This window comes from Geotrypetes seraphini, chromosome 7, assembly GCF_902459505.1.
Source record: "Geotrypetes seraphini chromosome 7, aGeoSer1.1, whole genome shotgun sequence".
Classification (NCBI taxonomy): Eukaryota; Metazoa; Chordata; class Amphibia; order Gymnophiona; family Dermophiidae; genus Geotrypetes; species Geotrypetes seraphini.
Genome location: NC_047090.1, coordinates 28,701,853 through 28,728,343, shown reverse-complemented (window position 1 = coordinate 28,728,343; position 26,491 = coordinate 28,701,853). Strand labels below are relative to the sequence as shown.

Sequence of the window (26,491 nt, the reverse complement as noted above, 5' to 3'; positions counted from 1 at the left end):
TGAAAACCCGACTGGACTGCGGCCCTCGAGGACCGACATTGGACACCCCTGGCTTAACACAAGATCAGCAGATCTGTGCAGCTACACAGAACATAGCAGCTGAAATCAGTGCACCGTTGAATTTTTTGTACCAGCCAAATGAATGGCCAGTGGGAGATGGTATGCTTAATCTTTTGAGCCGGCAAATGAAACTGCACCCAAGGATGAAAAATCCCATAAAACTCAACATTTGATTCCTGGTCCCCACCATGTTATAGTAGACAAAATTAGGTAGACAAAAAAGTTTGGTGGACAACATTAGGTGGAAATGGGAACAGGATAGGGATGGAAACTAATTGAAGAACAGGCAGCATAAAAGCTACAATATCAAAAATATGGTAAATGAGTGAAAAAAATTACATTACATTACATTAGTGATTTCTATTCCATTACCTTGCAGTTCAAGGCGGATTACATCCAAACTAAAACAAGAATTACATTCAAAATTTGAAGGAATAGAATAAGCGATGAGATAAAATTTTAAGGTAATAATGTCGGGTACAAATAGTTAACGGGAAGTAGAAGTTTTTAGGAGATAGGAATAGGGTGAATTAAGGGTTTTAGATAACGTTTGGTAAATAGAAGAGTATTAGAGAGTATTAAGGGTATGAAGAGTGTTAGATGTTGGATTGGGATTGATCGTGCTGGATAGATTTTATGTATTTTGTGAAGAGTACGGTTTTGGTATCTCTCTTGAAGGTTTTGTAATTTGTAGTTGAAGATAACAGAGTGGTGATTTGTCTGTCCAGTTTAGCTGCTTTGGAGGCTATAAGGTTGTCAAAGTTTTTTTCGTTTGACATTTCTGGATGATGGATGGGAGAATAGTGAGTGGGTTCTTCTGTGTCTGGTTGAGGAGGATTGATTTAGTCAGTTATTCCAGTAAGTTAGGCTTTCTCCATTGATAGCCTTGTAAAGTAAGCAGTAGAATTTGAAGTGCACTCTCGCTTCTATTGGAAGCCAGTGCGAGTCATGGTATGCCTTTGTGATATGGTCATATTTTTTTTTGTGAATAGACAAGTCTTAGGGCTGTATACTGTCTGCAATTGCTTCATCATGGTTGCGGGACATGGTAAGTATAGCATGTTGCAGTAGTCTAACATCCCAAGAATAAGAGATTGTACCAATAGTAGGAATTGCTTCGGATTTTTCTTAGATTTCTCAAGGTCATGAACGATGCCTTTATTATTTTGTTATTTGGGGTTGCATGGTGCAGCTTCTGTCAATTGTGATTCCAAGCAATTTTAGTGTAGGTTGTATTGGGTATGATAACAAATTTATAACGAGAGTAGTTAATGTTGGAGTTTTGTTGTTTTCTAATAGGATGAAATTTGTTTTGTCAGGCTTAAGTTTTAATTTGTGCTCTGTCATCCAAATCGCAACTGATTCGAGGGTTTTGTGTATTGTGCTTGTCATGATGGATTCTGGTTGGTCGAAAGGTAGGAGAATAGTGATGTCATCTGCGTAGCTGTATAAAATTATGCCAAGATTATCCAGGTAGTAGCTGAAGGAAGCTATGTATATATTAAATAGTGTAGGTGATAGGGGTGATCCTTGGGGAACTCCGCAGGGGTTGGACCATGGTTCTGATTTTTCTTGCATTGTTTTGACTCTGTAAGTTCTTGATTGTAGGAATCCTTTGAACCATGTAAGTATTTTGCCTGCGATTCCTATTGAGTCGAGAGTTTGTAGAAGCATGTCATGGTCTACCAAGCCAAAGGCTGCAGAAAGGTCTAGTTGTATCAGCAGGATTTTCTTGCCTGTACTGAGGTGTTGTCTTGCAGTGTCCATTAGTGTTCCTAGAAGTGTCTCCGTGCTGTATTTGGTTCTGAATCCTGATTGTGTGTGGTGGAGTATGTTGTGATTCTCTAGGTAAGAGGCTAATGTTTTTGCTACAAGACCTTCCATCAGTTTAATGTACAATGGGATTGAGGCAATGGGTCTGTAATTGGATGGTTGGTCTGTTGCTCCTTTAGGGTCCTTTAATATTGGAGTTATAATGATTTCGCTGAGTTCTTGTGGGAAATATCCCTCTTGTAGCGATGAGTATATCCATTGAAGAAGCAGGGAGCGGAATAATGTGCTTGAAGTTTTCAGTAGGTATGGGGGGTAATGGTTGAGGTCACATGCTGCATGGCTGTATTTATTGTAAAGATTGTTGAACTCTGCCCATTCTATAGTTGAGAAATGGGACCAGGTTCTATCTGCTGCGACTGATTCTTGTTCTGTTGGTGGAAATGATGTCTATATGTGTGAGGGTGTACTATTAAAAGAGGCTCTGATATTTGCAAATTTGTTTTTGAAGTAGGTAGCTAAAAGGGTGGCTGTAGGTGGGGGCTTATTGTTGTTCTCTATGTATGGTGTTGTGTTTGTGAGAACTTTTAGTAGCTGGAATAGCTTTTTTGAGTTTTGGGGTCCATCTTCGATTTGCTTCGAGTAGTATGTCCTTATTTTTTCTTTCAATTTTTGTTTGTACTTTCGGTTAGTTGCTATCCATGCTGTTTTTGTGGATTCTTGGTCACTTTTTCTCCATTTTCTTTCCAGTTGTCTACATTGTCTTTTGAGTTGGAGTAGTTCATTGTCAAACCATTTGTCTGATTTTCTGGGGATTTTGGTTTTTCTGGGCTAGTTCATTTATGGTGGCCTTACTTAGCAGGTTCCATTTTGAGATGAAGTCTTTAGGTGTGTAGTGTTGGATTATGGTGTCTGTTTTTTTCCAGAATACTGTGGGATCTATATGTTTGCGTGAGAGGAAGGTGGTCTGTTGAGTAGTATTTGTTATTGGGCCAATTGATTTTGAAGGAATAGATGTAGTGATCAGACCAAAGGGAACGGTTCCATTTTCCGTTTAAGGTTTGAATATTTAGGTGTGAGGTCTGTTGGGACATATATGCTACAATATCCAGCTGGTGACCTTTTTCATGTGTAGCTTGAGGATCTAAGATTTTGGATGTTAGGGCTTCTAGGTATGCTAGTACGGTTTCAGCATTTTTGCAGGATTGGTTTTCAAGGTAAAGGTTGAGGTCTCCTAGGAGGAGGTTGTTGGTAGTTGCTAAGGAGTTTCGATAGATAAATTCTTCAAATATTGGTTTGGCTGTGTTCCAGTTACTTGGGGTTATGTAGCATAGTATGCATGTGAGTGTTCCTTTAAGTGATGTGCTTGAGAGTTGACAGGCAAGTAAATCCATGTATTGGTCTGTTATTTTGTCTTGTAGGTGTATGTTTATTGTGTCTCTGGCTATGAGGGCAATTCCTCTTCCTCTCTTGTTTTCTCTGCATACCAGTGTCATTTTGTGGCTTTTTGGGCAGACTTCAGTTATTCTAGGGTCTGTATCAGAGGTGAGCCAGGACTCTGTGAGGAAAAGGCAGTCAAGGTTATCTTCTTCTATCCAGTTTTTTATGCGTTCTGTTTTAGGGCCAATAGCTCTGATGTTCATATAGGCGCATTTAAGAGGGGTGTATTCTATTGGCGAGTTGCTTGTTGTTTTTAGGTATATGAGTGATCTTTGGTGGGGTGGTATTGTGGTATTGTATGGATTTGTTGGTTTTCTAGTTGTTGATTTTGGGGAGGATTGATATGTAAAGGGCTGATAAATTGTGTTTCTGTTTAATATGAAATGCCAGTTTGGCTGGGTAATTCCTCTGGAGTTTGCTATTATAGGTATTGGATATATGTTGTGAGCAGTTGTTTTCCAATCTGTGAGGAGCAGAAGTATCAGAAGGATTGCTTGAGCATAACTTAAAAGTGTGGTTCTCATGGTGGTGCAAGATGAGAAGCTCACTGAACCTGACATATCTAGTATGGTATAAGATTGAGGATAGGACAGTTACAATATCTTAGTCAATTCTAATAATGTCTGCTACTGGTTTCGGTGTGGCCCTGGCGTCTCCCTCGTGCTCACATTTATCCTCTGCTGGATCGGGGGAGGGAAGGAGAAGGTGCGGGGTGCCCTGCTGGAAAGTGCTCCCGAACTGGACGTTGGTGCTGAGCTCCGGATTGCACTTCTCCTCTGTCGGTTCTCCCTTGCTGGAACGGGGGAGGAGTGGAGATGGTTGTCGGGTGCCCTGCTGGAAAGGGCTCCTGAACTGGCCGTTGGTGCTGAGCGCTGGATTGCACTTCTCCTCTGTCGGTTCTCCCTTGCTGGAACGGGGAGGAGTAGAGATGGTGTCGGAGGCCCTGCTGGAAAGGGCTCCCAAACTGGCCGTTGGTGCTGAGCGCCGGATTGCAAAATGACCCCCCCCCCCCAGTAAAGGTAAACTAGTCAGCTCCTCAATCCCTCAAACAGGGATTGGACGGATTCCTGAGGGATAAAGGGATCGTGGGATACTGAGAGAGGTGCTGGGATGTAACACAGGTATAGAAAGCTAACCAGGTAATAAGTATAGAAACCCAACCAGGTCGTGCATGTGCAAGACCGGAGGGTTAGGACTTCGATGGGAAGATAGGACTCAATGGGAAACCAAGGTGGCAAGGGGGCCCCTTCTGGTGATTCAGACAGGTCGTGACCTGTTTGGGCCGCCGCGGGAGCGGACTGCTGGGCAGGATGGACCTATGGTCTGACCCGGTGGAGGCACTGCTTATGTTCTTATGTTCTCCTAAGGGCTCCTTTTACAAAGGTGCGCTAGCCCCTATCGCCTCCTTTTAAGCAGGTGGTAGTTTTTCAGCTAGTGCACGCAATCTGTTGCGTTTGCTAAAAATGTTTGCGCACCTTCGTAAAAGGAGTCCTAAATGTTTTGGCTGGTCCCAATATTCCTATTTTCTATGCTATTTGAGGGGACACAGACTATGGCACTGCAACTAAATCCTACTAATAAAAGAGTCCTTTTATTAAGCTGCACAGCTAAGGCCATTTTACTGTAGCCATAAAAATGGCTTTTTTCTAGTTCTTGTATTAATTGCCATGCACTAATGTTCCCATTAGTGTGCGTCCATCAAAAAAAATTAGTGAGTGTGCACTTCCTATCGCCCAAGTTGTAAGCAGTAAGGGCTCACGTACTACTCCTGCACTAGTGTAGTAACATTACTGCATGCTGATTATTTCAGGACTGCCCACTCTCAACCTCCAGACACACCCCTCAAAAAAGATTAAATAAAATGCCTTTTTTTTTTTTTTTTTTTAAATAAATCTTTATTCATTTTTTAAAATCCAATATAAAGTGCAACAGGGTAACAAGCAATTAATACAATAAACAGCACTCGCAACAATCAAATGGTATAGAAGTACATAACAACCCCATCCCGGACCCTCCCACCCACCCCTCCTGGATGTGTACAACACTCCTTCAGGAATCAAAGGGAAATAGTAATAATTCATTCTTACAAAATTTTGTTTATGGATCCCAAATCTCTTTAAATTTACTATAGTGTCCCAATTGTAACAAATTCATATGTTCAAACTTATAAATTTGGCATAAGGTTTCCCACCCAAAAATTATAATTTAAGTTATCCCAAGTTTTCGTGATAAGCTGCATAGCAACTCTTGTCATGATGAGAAGTCATTTATTCTTATTTGCATTGATTGGACTCTTGGGCATTAATAACATTCCAAACAACACTACATCATATGACAATGATAACGGAACTTCCAAAATCATATTGATTTGACCCCAAATAGATCTCCAAAATTTAAGTATCAAGGGACAATAGGACAATAGATGATCCAGTGTAGAGAATGACATGGTGACAAAATTCATCACCGTTCCCGTCCCCGCGGATAACTGCGGGAAATCATCTTCATGTCATTCTTTAAGGAGAGAGGGAAGAATCAGAGTATGAATGGCCACAGCCACTGACCCGCAAGCTTTGCTTTGAAGAATGCTGGTGTAGAAGGACCGAGGTTGAAATAGACACTAGAAAATGACATGGGATTATTTCCCGCGGTTATCCGCGGGGACAGGAACGGTGATGAATTTTGTCACCGTGTCATTCTCTAATCCAGTGTCCATATATCAAGATGACAGTGCCAGTATCTATTAGACTTAGAACTATCTAACTTTTGCAAACAAAATGTTTTGTGTATGGTTAGCACGAACACGTCTGGCACTTACCACAGGACGCTTAAGTGTGTTCCATGGTACACAATTTTAAACTTAAAGGGCCCCAAAAGAAGCAACTGGCATTTATATTTGACAAGCTTAGTGAAATGAAATGTTAATCTACACCTGAAGGCAGGGATTTATACTGTTTCTAAACTTTGCACAGCACAGCCTCCCTGCAAGAAAAGTTCCACTTAGAACTATGTAAATTCATGAGGTTTCTATACAAGACACCCCATACAGTCCAACAATTGTTTATATTGCAAGCCTATTGTTAATCCAGGGTTTTTAATTATCACAAAATTCTATTTATTAGAAAGTGTATTGCTACCTAAAACATGAAAAAAAGCTCTACACATGCAATCTGGGAACAGAAAGATATTTGGATCAATATTCCCCGTCTGTTCTGATTTAACTGCAAAAGCAAGTTATTTCTCATTCAAACATAACACAACAAAACAATAATGCAGCCATTAATATAGTACTTAAATCAGGTCTTGATAAACAGGAGCTAGCAGCTAACCCCCTTCCCCCACCTTATGTTTAACAAAGCTTCTTTAGCCTTCATTTACCAATGCTATTTTCACAGTTCCTATGGAAAAAGTCAGTAAAATCAGGCCCCTAATGTAGTCCTGCCAGCCACCGATATAAAAATACACAGCCAGCAGCCCTACTCCCCTATCATCACCCAGTTTTCCCTACTCGCTTCACACCACCATCTCTTTCCTCCCTTAAATTGTTTAAACTAAACTAAACTAAACCTTAGGTTTATATAACACATCCTCTCCACAATCGCGGAGCTTGGCACGGTTTACAAGAGTTGGAAGAGAGAGGAACGCCAATGAAGGTTAAAGAATATAGTGAGAGGAGTATACTCCCTTCCCCAGCATAATTAGCCCTCACTGCTCAGGAAGGCTCCCAACCTTCCTAGTCCAGCTACTCCTCACCACCCCCAGGCTACCCTACTCCAGATAGCCCTCTCCATCTAGAAGCTAGTGAGTACCCTCAGCCCTTTCTCCTCAGGTCAGCTGCTCAGGAACGCTGACAGAATAAGAACTTCACTCTCTCTGTGCCATATAGACCAACACCAGAATTGCTGCAAAGAGCATGCTCATACTCTCAAATTAACAGCAGTGACAATGGTTGCAACACAGCACAAAAAATCCCAGGTACCAGAAGGAAATTCTAGTCCTCAGGACAACCTGGTACCCGTGATTTGTCAAATACAGTGAAATGAAATTCACTTTTAACAGGAACATTTACAATACCTATCCCCCTCTTTACGAACGCTTAGCGTGGGTTTTAGTGCCGGCAGCAGTAGTAACTGCTCTGACGTTCATAGGAATTCTATGAGCGTTGGAGCAGTTACTGCTGCTATGCGTTCATAAAAGAGGGGGTATGAATGCCATCTCCTTAATAACTACAAAATGTTTAAGTTTTCCAGGTGACACTTTTAACCAATTTTTGCTCAAAATTTTTATTTCCACTCTAGATTTCTAAGCACGATTTTGGTAATGTTTATGTTCTTAAAAGAATAGATAGGTCCAAAGAAAGGAGAACAACATATTAAACAGACGTTTTTACTCTAGAGTGGAAAGACTTCAGTAGGTTTCCCTCAGGCTGGAAAGTCCTAAGGGCTCCTTTTACGAAGGTGCACTAAGCGTTTTAGTATACGCACCGGATTAGCGCGCGCTATTGCGCGCCCTAGCTGAAAATCTACCACCTGCTCAAAAGGAGGCAGTAGCGGCTAGCGCGCGTGGCAATTTAGCGCATGCTATTCTGCGCGTTAAGGCCCTAACGCGCCTTCGTAAAAGGAGCCCTAAGATTTCCCTTGGCCTCACTGAATGAATCAGGATTTTAGTTTCCATGGAGAATCAAGGGTCAGACACCCAAGAAGCTTCTCTTTCCACTTTCTCCTGAATATCCAGGCACTCAGATTTTCAAAGTGCCATAGATTAGTTTCACTGATTTCTTTTGGTTGCAAAATGAGAACAGTGAAAATTCCAAGAGCTGCATGTGAAAACAAGAAGTAGCATAAGGATTGATGGTAGCCAAATGAAAACCTGGGAAAGAAATAAACAAAACAAACAGAAAGCAGGTATATTCCTGCAAAGCAATCAGTCAAAAGGAAAAATAAATAGAAGATTTGGGAGAAGCAAAAAGCGTGGGATTAAAAAGCCAAAAAAAAAGGGGGAAAAGATATGGTATACGCAAGAAACAGAGAGAAATATAGAGTACACTTCTCCCTCTGTATTCGCTGTGATAGGGGATTAACAGAACCGCAAATACAGAAAAAACGCAAATAACTTTTTCATATGTTATTCACTGTTTTCTATTAAAAACCATCGTGAATATAGTGAAACCGCGAATAACATGGTGGGAGACGTGGCCTGTTCCTGAAGGAGAGGCAAAACACGGTGAAGAAAGTGCTGGGAATCAGCGATTTTCTCTGTAAACGCTTGGAATCAGCAATTTCTCTATGCAAGCTGATGTAATTTTGGGGAAGGAGTCAGCAAGCTAAAAACCATGAATAATCGAAATCTTGAATACGGAGGGAGAAGTGTACAAACTTCAACAGCAAACAGGTAGGGGAAGAAAAGAGCAGCAGGGAGAATGTATAAACATTCAAAGAGGAAAGGGGACTTGTATACCGCCTTTTTGTCACATTGGCATTTCAAAGCTGACATTCAAAGTGGCGGGCACTGGAGGATTAAGTGGCTTGCTCAGGGTCACAAGGAGTAGCACCGGGATTTGATCTCATAACCTCTGGGTGCAGGGGCAGCGGCTCCACCAGTGAGCCATAACTCTCCCTACAAAATTTTGAGGGGGCACCTTCACAACAGATTTCAAAAGCGTGACCGAGTGTGCCAGTCCACTAGTCCAATCTCTCTCGTCTTGCTCCCTCTCAAAGATCAGTAATGAAAAATCTGGAACATTTGGAGAAACTGAAAAGCTTCTTGAAATATTTTCTTTACAATGTATGAAATGATATTTTAAAAGTTGTCTTGAGAAATATTACCTGCTCATTCTTTTCTAAAAATGTTTGCTCATAATTATGTTCCTGGCAAAGGTCTGATACCAGCAGAAATAAATGGGGCATGTCTAGTGTGACCATATGGCTCCAGAAAAAAAGGGATGGATTGAGACATCCGGGTTTACTTCCATTGAAAGCAACCAAGATGTCTCAATCTGTTCTCCTTACTTCCATTGCTTTCAATGGAAGTAAAACCCGGATGTCTCAATCCGTCCCCTTTTTTCTGGAGCCATATGGTCACACTATGTCAGAGAGCCTGGCAGAGAGAAAAGCTACCAGTGCAGGCAGGAAAAGCCTAGCTTTCTCCCCCCCCCCCCCCTGTGTTTTCTTTCCTACTACTGCCTTCCCTCTTCAGTCAGAGCCATGGAGGGTTGGCACTGGCAGGCCTTGCAAGACTATGAAGCTCTTGTGTTGTGACTTCAGAAGAAAGCTGCAGAGGCAGCAGCTAAGCACTAATTTGAACCCTACTGCCCGCCCTTCTCCAAAGTGATCCTGAAGGAGGAGCAAAAAGGCGATTGTTATGGGGTGTGGAAAGCAATTTATGGCAGGAGGGTGGGAAGAAAAGAGAAGGAAAGGTTAATTATGCTGAGGGAGAGATAGGCAATCATGACAGAGGGTGGAGACACAGGGAAGGAAAATCCAGGAACTGCTGCTAAATGCTACTGTGTTACATGTAAATCTCAAAACTCTGATGTTGTCCCTTAGAAGTTGGAATATCTTTACTAGAGGAAGAAACAGGCCTTCTGAAGGCCCTGCTTTTCTTGTGGATTGTTGTCTGGCTTAAATGGAGATCCTATCCTCCTGGCTTGGCCACTGTTCAAGAGATATTTTCTCACTTCAGAGAGCTGGGATACTGTCCTTCACCCTGTTACAGGGAAAAAAGCAAGTCTACTACCCTATATGCTTGCATGAAAGACAGTTATTTTTTTTAAAAGGTAAATCAGTATTTGCATGCATACACTGTGCAGTTAAAAAAGAAAAAGTTTATTTTTCATAAAGAGGGCGCATCTGGGGAGTGGCAAGTGGGCATGACAGGCCATGGTGACAGCGCATGGCCATTAATTTGGAAAATGGGAAAGTAAGCCATTTTACGGCTGCAGCACCAGTTGCGGGAAAGACATACATAAGCGGGCACGCTGAGGCCACTTTTGCTGCAGGTTTAGTAAAAGAACTCCTTTGGGTTTTCTTTTCTGGGAGTACTGGTTAAGTTGGTTTTGCACAGTGTCCCGCTAACTTTTCGACCTGGCGGCGCACTAAACCCACTGCCCCAGCCGGAAGGCACCCGGAAGTGCGCGGATGTCGACATGACGATGTCACGTGCATGCGTGGAGGCCTTCCGGCCATGACCCTGAACCTGTCACTTTACCAGTGGGGGATCCAGGAGGAAGGGAGGTGCAAGAAGAGAGCCGGTGAGGAGGAGAGTCGTCGGCGCCACCTGAATGCCTACAGGATGTGCCTCTCACCGCAATAGGCACGTCCTGTAAGCAGTCAGCTGGCACCTCTCCTCCTTACCAGCGTCTTGTCAGGGCACACCTGGAATTGGCTGCAGCACACAGTTTGCAATACACTGGTTTTTAGTGTTTCCAAGTTTAGTATAGGTGCTACTGAAGCAAGTGCATGTTGGCGTTATAATCTGAGCGGGCAAATTGGCCCAGATTCTCTAAATGGCACCTTTGTCAGCAGCCACCGATCACGTGTCAATCATGCAATGGTTCCATTTAGAAAATTGCACCTCTGGTAAAAGTAGGTGCCGGAAATGTAGACGAGGGTTTTCAAGGCCTACATTTTTGGTGCCTGCCTTTGACATGAATCACGCCTCCATAGGCGCGTTACAGTTCTGTAACGCCACTTCCAGTGTTAGGCCAGCCTACAGTGGCGCGATTCCAGTGCCGTCTTTTTTCGGTGCTAGAAGGCATCTTGAAAATCAGTTTAAAACGTTGCTAAATGGCGTTTTTCACTTAGCTTAGGCACTGTTTCCGGGCCATTCTGTTTTGATGTTTATAAAGAGAATAATGATAGTGAAGTCTTCCAGAGTTTTGAAATGATGCTAGGAGAACTTTTCTCTAGTAAAAAAGGATGAATGTGTCCAGTGATAACTTAGGATAGTATTTATGCTGATTGTACTAAATGGAAAGCTCTTGATTTTATGTTCTGTATTGTAACAAAATGTATTTTTGTTATGTAGTTATGTACTGTGTTCTGTATTTCCCCATGTAAGGGGAATAGGCAGATTTACTGTAAGATGGCAGTGCAAATTCCCGCGGTAAGCCCTTTTAAGCTTTGGTAAGTGCTTACTGCAATTTAGTAAAAGAACACCAAAAATGTATGAAGTGCAAAAAAGCCTGTGAAATAAGTGCTAAGATATAAACTATCCTATTTTCCCCCCAACTTGCCTTTCTCTCTCAGAACTTCTAAAATTATTCTCAAATTGGAAGTTACTTTACTTCCAAGTTGAAAAGAACACTGGGATCTTGGCATCATGAACCTTCATTTTGTTCTTATTTTAACACTCTCCAGCAATTTTTAGTCTACCAGTAGATAATGTCTCATGGACTTTTAAGGGCTAGATGCACTAAAGTCAGTGATCGTTGCTAAACCTTTTACCGACCTGATTAACAAAACAGCTCAACGCGTGTTTTTCCCCCTCGATCACCCATTTTCCGATCCGGCCATGCAAATTAGCTAAAACCCCATGCAAAGTAGCCAAGCGATTGATACACTAACATCACTTGGCAATGCAAAAAAAAAAAAAAGGGATTTTAGTTATCAGAAAAACCAACAGGTTAGACCTGTCAATAACTGTGTAGACCTACTTGTGTTACCAACTGGTCTGCCTCGTTTTTTTCAATGGCACAGATATTTTGCGCATGTTACACACAACATCTGTGCCATAAAAAAAAAAAAAAAAAAGCCCTAATTGCAGTGACAGGAGGCTGCTTCCCCTGTCACTGCTGTTAGGGCTCTGCACATGTGTCAATCGCTCACTGAGCGATTGATCTGTCGGGTTTGCGTGCAAATCATTTGCACGCAAACTTGGTAGCACATCGACCGCTGGTCCACAATCGGGCAGAGAATCGGCCAAAAGCAATCTAGTTGGTATTACCAATTGCCATTAGTGCATCCAGGCCTAAATCCACTACTTGGTATCCTGCTCTGACCTTCCTTTCCCTCTTTGCATCATTCCCAACTTCAAGAGACCCAGGGTATCAAAGAACTAATCTGGGCATTAAAACAGATACCTTCTGCATGACAGTGCATAATACCTGCCACTGAACCACTGCTATATTTGATGAAAAGCTATACCGAATTGAAATAGTTTCGATCTACTGATTAATGATATAACACAGATAAACTGAAAAATATATTTGATAAATGTAGTCACTGTTTATTCCCAAGGAAACATTCATGTCATATGGAAATCGACTCCCTGCTTCCCATTATGGGCTATGGGTTTTGGGGTTTTTTTTTTAGTTTATCGCAGGGGTATCCAACCTTTTGGCTTCCCTGGGCCGCATTGGCCGAAAAAAATTTTTCTGGGGCCACACAAACATACAAACGCTGCAGCAAGACAGAGGAGGGAGCCGGTAAGACGGTGAACACCCGGGGGCAGCAGAGGAAAACACTGCATTGCCCTCGACCGGGGCCGCACAAAATACTTCACGGGGCTGCAGGTTGGACACCCCTGGTTTATCTCCTTTTAACAGCATTTTAGGGTTGCACAAAGATCCTCACTCAGTTTGTGATGTTGTGCTATTGCCCAGGATTCCTTGCTGCACATTTTCTGTGAAGTTCATCAAAGATACAACCCGGTATACATTATAACAATATTATGCCATGTTTAAGTTACGTGACTACATCACTTTCTTTGGATGCAGTCCAAACCAAAATAGTTTACAACAACAATAACGACAGTATAGCAGCAAAACCATGACCCCCTTTATATCAAATGGAACAGAATGATACACGGCATCCTCTGTGCTCCCACAAAAAGTATAGGATTATAAACACTATGAAATCCCATATGCTATCTACATAAATAAAATAAAATACGGGAAATAAACCAAAATACTCAAAAAATATACATGTTTATAAATATTTAGTATGACCCAAATCTCCTGCAGTTGAACCATAAAGGAGTCGATCAGGAGCCTTCGCCACACTCCACTGCCCCATTCATCAACCAAACATGCCACAAATATGTATAAATATGCTAAAGCATTAAATTGGAGCTAACGCACTTATCTGTAAATATACAGGCACTTGGCGCTCCAGCTTTGCTTATAAATAATTAACTTCAAAGTTCCAAGCAGCTCAGCAGGATAATACACTCCTTCAAACACACTAAGTGCTCATTTCTGAGTGCATTATAAGATTTGCTCCCTTCTACCCAGACCTAAGTTTCGCCTGTTGGCGTCTTCAGGAGGGGTTGCAAAGTGATGTGACAAACTATAAAATGAAAATAAAACTCCAATTTAATGCTTTAGCATATATATATCCGCTATAATAATACCCTTAGCTCTCATGCGCACTTCAATCGCCGTGGTGCCATGTCGCACATGCACAATGCCTACCCCGATCTCTGACACCGGCTGACTTCCTGCCTTCTGACTACGCTGTCGCTGCTGGGACGCCTCTTAACTGAATCGGCAGGAGAAGACCAAACAGAAATCGGCATAGCAGGACCTGAAGCAGCGGGCGAAGATCTACGCGCTTAACTGGGTCATGACGGAGCTCGAGCAGCAGCAGTCTAAGGTGTTCTGCAAACAGATGCAGGAAACCGGAGAGTGAAAGAGAAGCGGCAAAGATGATAGCTTGGAACAGTACTGCTGAAGGAACTGACAGGGGGGAGGTAAAAGAAAGGGAAAAGGGCTACTGATGGACAGGGGAGCAGGGAAGGGGTACTACTGGACAGTGGGGAGGTAAAAGGAAGGGAGAAGGGCTACTGCTGGTTAGGAGGAGCAGGGAAAGGGTACTACTGGACAGGGGTGAGGTAAAAGGAAGGGAGAAGGGTTACTGCTGGACAGGGAGTGCAGGGAAGGGGTACTACTGGACAGGGGAGAAGTAAAAGGAAGGGAGAAAGGCTACTGCTAGACAGGGGGTGCAGAGAAGGGGTACTACTGGACAGCGGGGGAGGTTAAAGGAAGAAAGAAGAGATATAAAGAAAGAAAGACAGACAGCCATGAGAGAGACAGACAGGGGGCCAGGGAGAGAGAAAGAAAGGGGAGCAGGGAGAGAGAAAGACAGACAGAGAGAAAGAAAAAAAGAAACGCCTCAGTGCCCTATTGTGCTAAAAGTCTACACATCTATTCTAGCACCCGTTAATGTAACGGGTTTAAACACTAATATATATATATATATATATACACACACAGTGGTACCTTGGATTACGAGCATAATCCGTTCCAGGAGCATGCTCGTAATCCAAAATGCTCGTTTATCAAAGCGAGTTTCCCCATAGGAAATAATGGAAACTCGCTTTGATACGTTCCCACCGAGATTCTCGGCAAGAGGGAGAATTAGAAGGGCTTGAGCATGCGCAGATGCATGCTCAAAGCCGGCAGAGACAAGGAAGAAGATCTTCAAGCGGCACCGGCACTTGTGGGCTGCGTGTCGGTGCCAAAGGGGGGGTGAGTTAAAGTTGGTCGGGCGGGGGATTCCTGTTCTCGCGCGGGGGGTGCCGATTCAAGCGGGAGGGGGCCCTTTGTGAGCGGGGGGGGGAGAGATGCTGGTCATCGGGGGGTGCTCGTAAATCGAGTCAACACTCGGTTTGCGAGACACGTTTTGCTAGTTTTGCAAAACATTCGCAAACCGGGTTACTCGCAAACCGAGGTTTGACTGTATATATATATATATATATTTTTTTTTTTTTTTTTTTTGTGGCATATTATATATATATATTTATTTATTTGTGGCATATTTAGATGATGAATGGGACAGTGGCATGTGGTGATGGTCCCTGATCGACTCTTTTGCGGCTCACCTGTGGGAGATTTGGGTTCTGAGAACTTCATATATATATTTAATATTTATGAACATGTATATTTTTGAGTATTTTGGTTTATTTCCCATATTTTATTTTGCTTCTCCTCTGTGCTACTACAAAAGTTACTGTATGATTTTCTGACTCAAACATGAGGCATTTTACAAAACTTGCATGTTACAAAATAAGGACCATCATATACCTAAGCAAAAAGAGATGATTTTTTTTTTGCCTAATTGCTCCTCATTATAATAAAAAGTCCAACATGTCTCAATTTTCTTAAATTTATATTAATTACACATAAAAATAGATAGATATCAACTATCAAATGCTGTCACTTATGAAATGTTGGATAACCTGCATCAAGTTTGTTTTAAATAAGGAAATAAATAAAAAATAGTTTCTATGCATTTAAGCTGAACACTGTAAGCAGAACGCTATCTTAGTTATAGCGTTGACAACACAGGGCACAGAGCAGCAGCCTGCTGAGACTTAAAATGGTGCTGTCAAGCCCAGCTAAAATCTTCAACTTAACGGAATAAATCCTTAAAAGAGCAACGGATTAAACAGAAACTTCCAAAATGAAATGCTTTGGAAGATTGCCTTCTAGACACACAAACGACTGCAATGCCTTTCATTCAAGAACATCCATGCAAGCAAGTAGAAAATGCTCTATTTTTTTTTTTCTCAAAGACCCTTATTCCTAAATTATTTGTTCCTATGGCATGCCAAAAGAAAACACAATCTTTATTGTATTAAGCCTAATAGGCTTTCTTAACAGTGTGATACATATTAGCTAAAAAAAAATTTTACACGCCTGCATGAACTACTTTTGTAAAAGATCAAATACTAAAAAAAAAAAAAAAAGAATTGCCTCTTCTCAAACCTAAAACTGTCTCTGAATTATTTATAACTGACCAACATACCTGACTGAGCAGCTGTCCTTGAAAGATAGTATTGACCACATTCAGAACCTGTTTGATCAGTTTCCTTTGAGAACTAGGGATCAGAGTTGGGTATCTGGTCCCAATTGTCTCCAACTCCTGCTGCACTTTATCCAAAAGTTCACACAGGAATTCCTGAGCGTCCTGCTGGCCGTAACCTCTGAAGGCAGGGATCAGCCTCCACACCGAATGAAGCATTGCAAAAGGAGACACCAGAGCCCACTTACCAGACCACATTACTTGAAAGAGGGTGTGTAATTCATGACAAAGGGAAATGTGCTTTGAACTTGGTTCCTTTGGCTGAATAAGCTCCATGTTTTTGCTGTTCGATGCTCCACCACTAAGCCCTGATGACAAACTAGTTCGCCTTAGCGAGAGAGATCCTTTTACCTTCTTGTTTTTCCCTTTTATATTTAACACTTCAGTAACTGGAAAAAATTTAGCAGACCTCGTTTTCCCACCGCTTGCATTAGCCAACAGCTCTTGAGTCTGGTTGAGATCAAGCTGCAGGAAGCATTCGCGGAACACACGCAGATGATTTAAAATCTGCAGAATAGAATTCATGTAGCAAGTGTTGCCCAGGTTTCTAAGACCCGTTACACCAGGAGTCACAGTGGGCCTTCTTTTAACTGGAGAGTCACTGATTTTTTTCAGTTTAACTTCCTCTGAGGTAGATGCTATTGCTTTCGGATCTGTAGGGGATGCTGGTTTCTGTGGTTCATTCTGCTGATCCAATGCCACTTCCTGGGATGCTGGGTACATGCGCTGTTGCAAACGTAAACTTTTCTTTGGGGGTATGCTGTCCAGCTCTGCTTTCAACTGGCGTTTAAGCTCTTGTCGTCTTTTCCTAGCTTCCTCACGCTTTATTTCTGCCTCTAACTTAGCTCTTTCCTCTTCCAACTTCTTTTTCCCACTGGAAGTTAGCTCAAACCAAGAACGAAACACTTTGCCCATCAACGTATGCCGCCGATGCCAAAGAGCAGTGAACATGCGGTCTTCATTTTGTAGCAGGGCTTGGGCGCCCCCGTGTGAAAGGTAAAGATCATCACCAGTGCCCATAGATCGCAAAGTCCTACCGCTCCGTGTTGTGCAGTCATAGTTTTGGTTTTTGATTGCACTCAATGTACTTCTCAAGAGTTTAAGATCGCCTGTTGCATTGTCATTAAGAACATAATCGTCACAAATATAGCAAAATACATATAGCTCATTCACCTCTAAAGCCACAGGATGTTCACTTTCCTGAAAGTGTTTGAGAGCGTGCTCTTCGATGTATCGACCACATGCTACATGAGAACAGCTGAGGCATGCCCACACAGACTCCGTGGTATTGCAGTCCACACAATGCCACTTCTGCGGGTTCAGAATTGAGTGGTCCTGGGCAAGTCGCAATCGCCCAACATGTTTACATTTATCCATTTTTAATCCTTACGTGGTAAACTGCAATATTATGCATGCTCTGTCCAAGACAGTATCCTATGAACAGAACAGAAAAAGCAACTTAAGCTAAGCAAGTAGAAATTATTCTGTATAATACTTTCCCAAAGAAAAAGCTTCTAGAATAATCAATTTGTTTATGAAAAGACAAATGTCTTCTATAGAGAGGTCTAAGAAGGGCTAAATCTGCCAATGCTGTTAATACACACTGGGCTCCTTTTACAAAGTTGCTCTATACCGATTAGCGGCATGCTGAATGTGAAGAAGCCTATGGGAATAGAATGAGCTTCTTTGCATTCAGCACACCGCTAACTGGTAATGCAGATTTGTTGAAGGATCCCATTATTTTATACAATGTGAACTATTAACTATGCACAATAACATCCAAATTCTATATATGTGGCCTAAACATCAGAGCTGACTATAATAATGCTTAGTGCAAGTCTATAAAAAGGTATGTACATCTTATACAATCACACTAAGTGCCATGCATCGCATAACTTTTAGGCACATTTATTTAGACCATGGAAAAGCAGGCATAAATACCTGCACCTAACCTGTGCACATATTGGGCGTATTATAACAGTGTGCATAAATTTTAGGAACGCCTACAATCTGCCCATTCTTCTCCCCTGGCCAGGCCCCCTTTTCAGATTTGAGCACTGGAACTAGTGAGCAGCAATTTATAGAATGCATTGACCAAGTTGTGTGTATAACCTTTAATTAGTGCCAATTAGCATTGATTATGAGGTGTTAATTACCAATTATCAGTACCAATTGGGATGATTAAACAAGTTGTGTGTGCAAATCAGCACCAATTTGCACACATAAGGTTTCATATACAGAATTTGGGGGTAACTGTTAGCAAGCACTGATGAGAAAGTATGTAAACCGCTTAGGGCCAGATTCACAAAGGGCACGGATTGGATTAGATCCATAAGGGATCCGATCCAATCCGTGAGGGATCTGATCCGATCCGTGTCCGGGGGGCTGATTCACGAATCGCCCTCATTTAAATCCGACTGTGACGCATGCGCAGACCATCTGTAGATGGTCTGCACATGCTTAAGAGCAGCGACCTTTTTTTTTTTAACTTTTATTTTTTTATTTGTTTTTACTCTTCGCAAGTCCGTGGTTTTAACCCGCTTTAAATCTGTGGGTTAAAACCATGGGCTCGTAGTGCAGGGAAGGGCAGGAGAGTCGGGGTGGCATGAGAGCTGATTTGGGGGCAGAGAGTCGGGAGCAGGAGAGCAGATTCAGGGCAGAGCAGAGCAGCAGGAGAAAATCGCAGCAGAGAGTCAGGACAGAGAGAGCAGGAGAGTCAGGAGCATAGAGCTGGAAAGATAGCAGGCAGAGAAGAAGATGGCAGTCAGAAAGCTGTGAACGACTGGTCCCCAGTAGTCGCTTGTTTATAATTGGCCAGCCTAGTCAGTGTTGCAGAGTTTTTGTTTGTGAATCACTGCCTGCCATCATTTTAATGCCGTTCCCCCTCATTTGCATGCGCGGATCGGAGGATGATCGGGACAGAAGTTATTGAATCGGGTCAGAGGGAAATCGAGTCGCAAAGGGGTTGCAAAGCGATCGGTACACGATCGGTTTGCTTAGTGAATCTAGCCCTTAGATCCTTAACTGGTACAGGCGTATATCAAGTCAATAAATAATAATAGCGCAAGTTAGCTTCTCTAGCCCTCAATTATGTGCATCAGGTATAATACCCACCAACCTTTTATGAAGCCGCATTAGCGTTTTTTATTGCCGACCGTGGAGATAAAAGTTCCGATGCGCATAAGAATTCTATGAGCATCAGAGCTTTTACCACCACGGTTGGCAATAAAAAAATGATAACGCAGCTTCATAAAAGGGGAGTGATTTTTTTTTCCAATTAAGCATACTACTTTGAGAATATTATAATCGCCCTAACTGCTACTCATCTTACCACAAAGCATTTAAATAATTTACAAAGTTAGAAATGAACAGTGGAACTACGATTTGATAAATTAAGACAAAATTCCAGACAATAATGTATATCTAAAAAGGGTTTTGCCTCCAGACACTGGATTCCAGTTACTTTATTATTTATTTTAAAATTTTATATACCGTCTATAGGGTCATAACCATGGAGGACTGCGAAGACCTCCAAAAAGATCTGACAACGCTGGAAGAGTGGGCCAAAAAGTGGCAAATGAGCTTCAACATAGGGAAATGCAAGGTCATGCATATTGGGAAAAAGAACCCGATGTTCACTTACAAGATGGGGGGATCACCGCTAGGGGTGAGCAACCTTGAAAGAGACCTGGGAGTGATGGTGGACGCAACATTGAAGGCGTCGGCTCAGTGCGCCACAGCCTCAAGGAAAGCGAACAAAATGTTGGGTATCATTAAGAAAGGTATCACAACCAGGACGAAGGAAGTCATCCTGCCACTGTATCGTGCAATGGTGCGCCCGCACCTGGAGTACTGTGTCCAGTACTGGTCGCCGTACCTCAAGAAAGACATGGCGGTACTTGAGAGAGTCCAGAGAAGAGCAACTAAGCTAATAAAAGGTATGGGGGACCTCTCATATACTGACAGACTGAAAAAGCTGGGGCTTTTCTCCCTGGAAAAGCGACGACTCAGGGGAGACATGATAGAAACCTTCAAGATCATGAAGGGCATAGAAAAAATGGATAGGGACAGATTTTTCAAACTAAGGGGAACCACAGGTACAAGGGGCACTCGGAGAAATTGAAAGGGGAAAGGTTTAGAACAAACGCCAGGAAGTTCTTTTTCACCCAGAGGGTGGTGGATACATGGAACGCGCTGCCAGAGGATGTGATAGGCAGAAGTACGCTACAGGGCTTCAAAGAAGGTCTGGACAGGTACCTGGAGGACAAAGGGATTGAGGGGTACAGATAGGAGTAGAGGTAAGGTTATAGGGACAGGATTAGAGGTAAATTATAAAATTAGTCAGAGACCACTGTTCAGGCAGTGGGCCTGATGGGCCGCCACGGGAGCGGACCGCTGGGCAGGATGAACCTCTGGTCTGCCCCAGCGGAGGCAACTGCTTATGTTCTTATGTCTAAAACTAAACAGTTTACATGGCTTACATACACAGTGTTAAAATGACAACAAAATAAAAACAAATAAATAGTAAAATGCTCATCTAATGAAAGTAAAATTGCATATAATCCTCAAGAAAATAGAATAGAGTGGATAGCAGGGCTCTTGGATAATTCATCAATTTTAGCTAAGATAACCTACTACCATTACAATATGAAATGCATGTCTATATAATTCACTTATACTTTGTATTATGTGACTGTCTCTAGCACTACCTAAAATAGAATTTTAAAAAAATCTTTAATGTAAAGATACTTTCCATGAAGTCTCGACAATGATGTTTTATAGATCAAATGCAATTTTCTCACTTAAGGCAGAGTTTTTTTAAAATGAGACTTGTTTTTAATTAGCCATACCAAATTTCTCAGTAAAATTTTTCTTCAATTAAATCTCATCAAATATACTTAAATTGTATAAAAATTAATGGTTACTTCCCTCACACACATTGAAGGGATCTTTTACTAAGTTGCACAAAGAAATGGGCTTAGCATGTCCACACATGGGACTTTCCCGTACACTAAGCCAGGGGTAGGCAATTCTGGTCCTCAAGAGCCAGGGCAGGTTTTCAGGATATCCACAATAAATATGCATGAGATAGATTTGCATCTCAAGGAGGCAGTGCATGCAAATCCATCTCATACATATTCATTGTAGATATCCTGAAAACCTGACCTGGCACATTTTTAACATGGCCATCAGGACTTTTTCCCATTTCTTGATTATATGGTTGTGTGCTAATCTAATGTAATTGTTGGCTAGTGGCCAATGAAAAAAAACCTATCATGGGAGCATTTACCTCCTATTTAGGAGGCAATAAGGGCAACTGTGTTATGAACGTGCTAACCAATTAGCACAGTGGTGATGCTGGCATGCTAGCTGATAAGTGCATCCACACCCAGTCTCCACCCCACATGCCCTCTTTAAAAAAAATAAAAAATAATTATCATGCATTTAGCATGCATGAATGGCAAAACTACTGTAGGATGCTTTAGTGCGCCTACATTAAGCACACCTAAGGCAGTTTAGTAAAATGGCCCCGAGTTACCTATCAATCAACAGTGGAGGTGGTGGAGACAAAGAGTATATCTGACAAGTGCATTGGATCTCTAAGGGAGAGAAGGGATGCATGGTTGGGCATACTAGATAGGACAATGGTCTTTATTTGCCTTCATTTTTCTACATTTCTATGTTTCTATACACTGCCCACTAACTACCAGCTTTTGCTGCTGGAGAAATCTGAGCTATTTTGTTTCTTAGCAGTCTAAAATTACACATGCAACAGCAACGAACACAGGAAAAGGACAGCAAATAGAATAAAAAGAAACCTAGAAGGAAAATGGGAAAACTTGTTCCATGTCTTGAAAAACTGTCATTAAATCTGGGATCCAACCCAAAAATTTTTGGCTATTCTTGCTTCTCCTTCCCCATCCAATGTTGTTCCCAGTGAATGAGGGAGAGGGAAGGTGGAATCCCTCCCATATCAAAAGTAGCTCTTTTAGAAACTGACTTACTAAGCTTTCTATTTTCCTATTGTGTCTGCAGGCAAAGAAACTTTAAGGTACCTCTGCAAATCATTGGCAGATGCCAGTATTTTCCCTATCCAAATCATGTTGTCGGCTGTGTGATAGCACCCTCTTCATAAGTGAAGCAAAGAAACAAAGATTCTTTGTTTTACATATCACCAGAGCCTTTGACAGCCCCCCCCTCAGTCTCTCTCTCTCTCGCACTTACCTCCCTCAGACTTCACCCAGTCTTTCCTCTCGCAAGTACCCCACCAGACTTCACCCAGTCTTTCCTCTCACATGTACCCCTCCAGACTTCACCCAGTCTTTCCTCTCGCAAGTACCCCTGAAAAGTCCCAGACTCCTTCACCCCTTCAGACTTCACCCAGTCTTTCCTCTTGCATATACCCCTCCAGACTTAAGAACATAAGCAGTGCCTCTGCTGGGTCAGACTAGAGGTCCATCATGCCCAGCAGTCTGCTCACACGGCGGCCCATCAGGTCTTTCCTCTCACAAGTACCCCTCCAGACTTCACCCAGTCTTTCCTCTCGCAAGTACCCCTCCAGACTTCACCCAGTCTTTCCTCTCGCAAGTACCCCTCCAGACTTCACCCAGTCTTTCCTCTCCCAAGTACCCCTTCAGACTTCACCCAGTCTTTCCTCTCCCAAGTACCCCTCCAGACTTCACCCAGTCTTTCCTCTCGCAAGTACCCCTCCAGACTTCACCCAGTCTTTTCTCTCACAAGTACCCCTCCAGATTTCACCCAGTCTTTCCTCTCACAAGTACCCTTTCAGACTTCACCCAGTCTTTCCTCTCACAAGTACCCTTTCAGACTTCACCCAGTCTTTCCTCTCGCAAGTACTCCTCCAGACTTCACCCAGTCTTTCCTCTCGCAAGTACCCTTTCAGACTTCACCCAGTCTTTTCTCTCCCAAGTACCCCTCCAGACTTCACCCAGTCTTTCCTCTCGCAAGTACCCTTTCAGACTTCACCCAGTCTTTTCTCTCCCAAGTACCCCTCCAGACTTCACCCAGTCTTTCCTCTCCCAAGTACCCCTCCAGACTTCACCCAGTCTTTCCTCTCCCAAGTACCCCTCCAGACTTCACCCAGTCTTTCCTCTCGCAAGTACCCCTCCAGACTTCACCCAGTCTTTCCTCTCGCAAGTACCCTTTCAGACTTCACCCAGTCTTTCCTCTCCCAAGTACCCCTTCTGACTTCACCCAGTCTTTCCTCTCCCAAGTACCCCTCCAGACTTCACCCAGTCTTTCCTCTAGCAAGTACCCCTCCAGACTTCACCCAGTCTTTTCTCTCGCAAGTACCCCTCCAGATTTCACCCAGTCTTTCCTCTCACAAGTACCCTTTCAGACTTCACCCAGTCTTTCCTCTCACAAGTACCCTTTCAGACTTCACCCAGTCTTTCCTCTCGCAAGTACCCCTCCAGACTTCACCCAGTCTTTCCTCTCGCAAGTACCCCTCCAGACTTCACCCAGTCTTTCCTCTCGCAAGTACCCCTCCAGACTTCACCCAGTCTTTCCTCTCGCACATACCACCCTAATTTTCACCCAGTCTTTCTCTCTCATCCCCCTCCCACAGCCTTCACCCAGTCTCTCATCGCCTCCTAGGCTTTGCTCAGCCTCTCTCTCCCTCCTTTCTCTCCCACACCCCCTCCTTCAACTTTCACCCCTCTCCCTGTGTAATCCTATCCCCTTCCTCGACCTTCACCCAGTTCCTCTCATAACCCCCCAGTCTCTCATATCGTACCCCCTCCTTTAACTTTCACCCCATCTCTTTCAAAGCCCCAAGCTCTCGCTCTCACACACATCAGCCTTCGCCTAGTCTGTGTGTGTATCGTGTACACCTCCCTCCTCTCCTACCGCCTAATAATCCCGTCATCCGGGGGGCTGGATTCGCCGAGGCTGCACGCTCCCTTTCCCCGCCGCGACTCGGCTCTCTAGGTAAACTTGAGTCGCGCGATACAGGAAGTTGAGGAAGTCTCGCGGTTTTCAAAGGCCCGCGAGACTGCCTTTCTCTCCCCCCCGACTTCCTGCGCCGAGCGGCTCGAGCCGCTGCCTACCTAGAGCCGACTGGCGGCGCGTGAAGTGGCCCTGTAACGTTCGGACGGGGGCGGGGACTGGAAGGCACCGTCGAGTTCTGCTTTATTCGACACATGTCCCTACAGAGAAGCTCTGGTGGAATTCTTTTTGAAGTAGTGCAAATTGATACAGGGACTGGCTGCAAGAAAGAATCATCATGATGAGATCGATGCGGCTGAGGAACGATGTGGATGAACTGGTTAGGGATCATTCCCTTATGTAATGCTATTTTTATAGATTTATTTTTTTTTTAAACTTCTCCCTGTCACACTACAAAGCAGTGCTCTCAAACTCAAACCCTTTGCAGGGCCACCTTTTGGATTTGTAGGTATATAGTTAATGTCTTCTTAAAGAAATGACAATTTTGCATGAGGTAAAACTCTATAGTTTATAAATCTTTCCTTTTGGCTACCTAATTTATAGCTAAAGAGACATATGATCAAGAAACTGTTATTTTTCTTTTGTGATTATGAACAGATCAGAGAGGGTTATCATGCTGCTGTACTGGGCCATGGTACACCCTCACCTGGAGTACTGCGTCCAGCACTGGTCGCCGTACATGAAGAAGAACGCGGTGCTACTCAAAAGGGTCCAGAGAAAAGCGACCAAAATGGTTAAGGGGCTGGAGGAGTTGCCGTACAGTGAGAGGTTAGAGAAACTGGGCCTTTTCTCCCTTGAAAAGAGGAGACTGAGAGGGGACATGATTGAAACATTCAAGATAATGAAGGGAATAGACTTCGTAGATAAAGAAGACAGGTTGTTCACCCTCTCCAAGGTGGAGAGAACGAGAGGGCAATCTCTAAAGTTAAAAGGGGATAGATTCCGTAAAAACACAAGGACGTTCTTCTTCACCCATAGAGTGGTAGAGAAACTGGAACGCTCTTCCGGAGGCTGTTATAGGGGAAAACACCCTCCAGCAATTCAAGACAAAGTTAGACAAGTTCCTATTGAACCAGAACGTACGCAGGTAAGGCTAGACTCAGTTAGGCCACTGGCCTTTGACCTAAGGGCCGCTGCGGAAGCGGACTGCTGGGCACGATGGACCACTGGTCTGACCCAGCAGCGGCAATTCTTATGTTCTTATGATAAACATACCGAGGGCCTCAAAATAGTACCTAGCGGGCTGTGAGTTTGAGACCACTGCTATAGAGCCCCCCATAAAAATTAAATACTGCCTGGCAACCCCCCTCCCCCCTTTTAAATGGAATAAAACGTAATCAGTAGACTCTGTTAACCGGCACCCAGTGGGATTGATATGTGCCGGATAAATGTAGTTTCTAATTGCTTGAGAGTTGCTATTAAAAATAGGCCTAACAAATACTATTCGCCATACAATGCCATACCATAAACTGTTCTGGACAAACTACTGTACCTGTGGTAGGCAAAGCATGGGCATTCTCAGGTGTGGCGTGCCAAGTTTGCACTTAAATTTCCACCAGAAATTGATTTTATTTTCATTTTTATTTAAAGTATTACAGTATTTCATAGATTTTTTTCTTTCTGGTTGATTGAGAGTTCTGGTCAGCACTAAAAACTTCTTGTGCGGTTTTGTAAAAGGGGGGGGGGGTTATTTGATGGATTATGAATATATATGTAGTTTGGAAACCACTTAGGTTTAAATGGATTATAAATTTCATAAATAACTTCCCCTTTTACAAAACCGTGAAAGCGGTTTTTGACGCCAGCAGGCACGCTGAATGCTCTGCATTGCTCCTGATGCTCATGGGAACTTTATGAACATTGGCGTAGCATGGACCATTCAGTGCGCTGGCTGGCGCTAGAAACCGCTTTTGCAGTTTTGTGAAGGGGGGAGGGTAAATAAATAACTGCTTTACACCTCCGATTCAGTATTTCTTTGTGTGGATTCTTTTCTGTGTTTTGGTTCATTTCCCTGTGCTTTTCAAAAGAAAGTTTTTACAGACTTTTCCTCAGAGCATCTTGGACTTTAATCCAGCAAACTCATCTGTGTTTACAGTAAATAATACTGTATGTAAGACCACACTGCCTCCAGTGGTGAAATATGGAATGGTTAAAGTAACTTCGGTTGACAGTTTGAATAAAGCAGCAAAGGCTTCACCTCTGCAGCATATAGCAATAAAATATCATTTTTAAATTATGTAATGCTTTGTGTCTGTCCAGCTTGTAACACTGTGAACTGCACTTGGCCCTAGCGTGTTGCAGATGTGAAGCCTGTGCTGATTTATTTTATGAAAATGAGTGTTTTATATGGTTTTTGAAGCAGTATTTTTAGTGCAAAAGGCATGAGTCTTTATTCACCTCTAATTGCGAGTTGTGTAGAAGGCATCATCTACATTTTTTTCTCTCAGCTCTGC

The 26,491-nt window shown here is 42.9% G+C and overlaps 1 protein-coding gene across 3 annotated transcripts in view; it reads right to left on the bottom strand.

The window, feature by feature from the left end:
- Window positions 1-24,112, bottom strand: part of USP44 (ubiquitin specific peptidase 44) — a 63,256-nt gene extending 39,144 nt beyond the window's left edge. Inside the window, exons 1-3 of one of the 3 annotated variants that reach the window (XM_033951729.1) lie at window positions 23,940-24,112; window positions 22,127-22,198; window positions 16,014-17,504 (exon numbers count right to left, since the gene is read on the bottom strand). In XM_033951729.1, the coding sequence (XP_033807620.1) occupies window positions 16,014-17,447 (1,434 nt within the window). In that variant the 5' untranslated portion in view covers window positions 17,448-17,504; window positions 22,127-22,198; window positions 23,940-24,112. Of the gene's footprint in view, window positions 1-16,013; window positions 17,505-22,075; window positions 22,095-22,126; window positions 22,199-23,939 lie in introns of those variants that run through there. The other 2 variants (XM_033951728.1, XM_033951730.1) reach the window with 2 other exon arrangements.
- Between the last annotated feature and the right edge of the window lie 2,379 nt (window positions 24,113-26,491).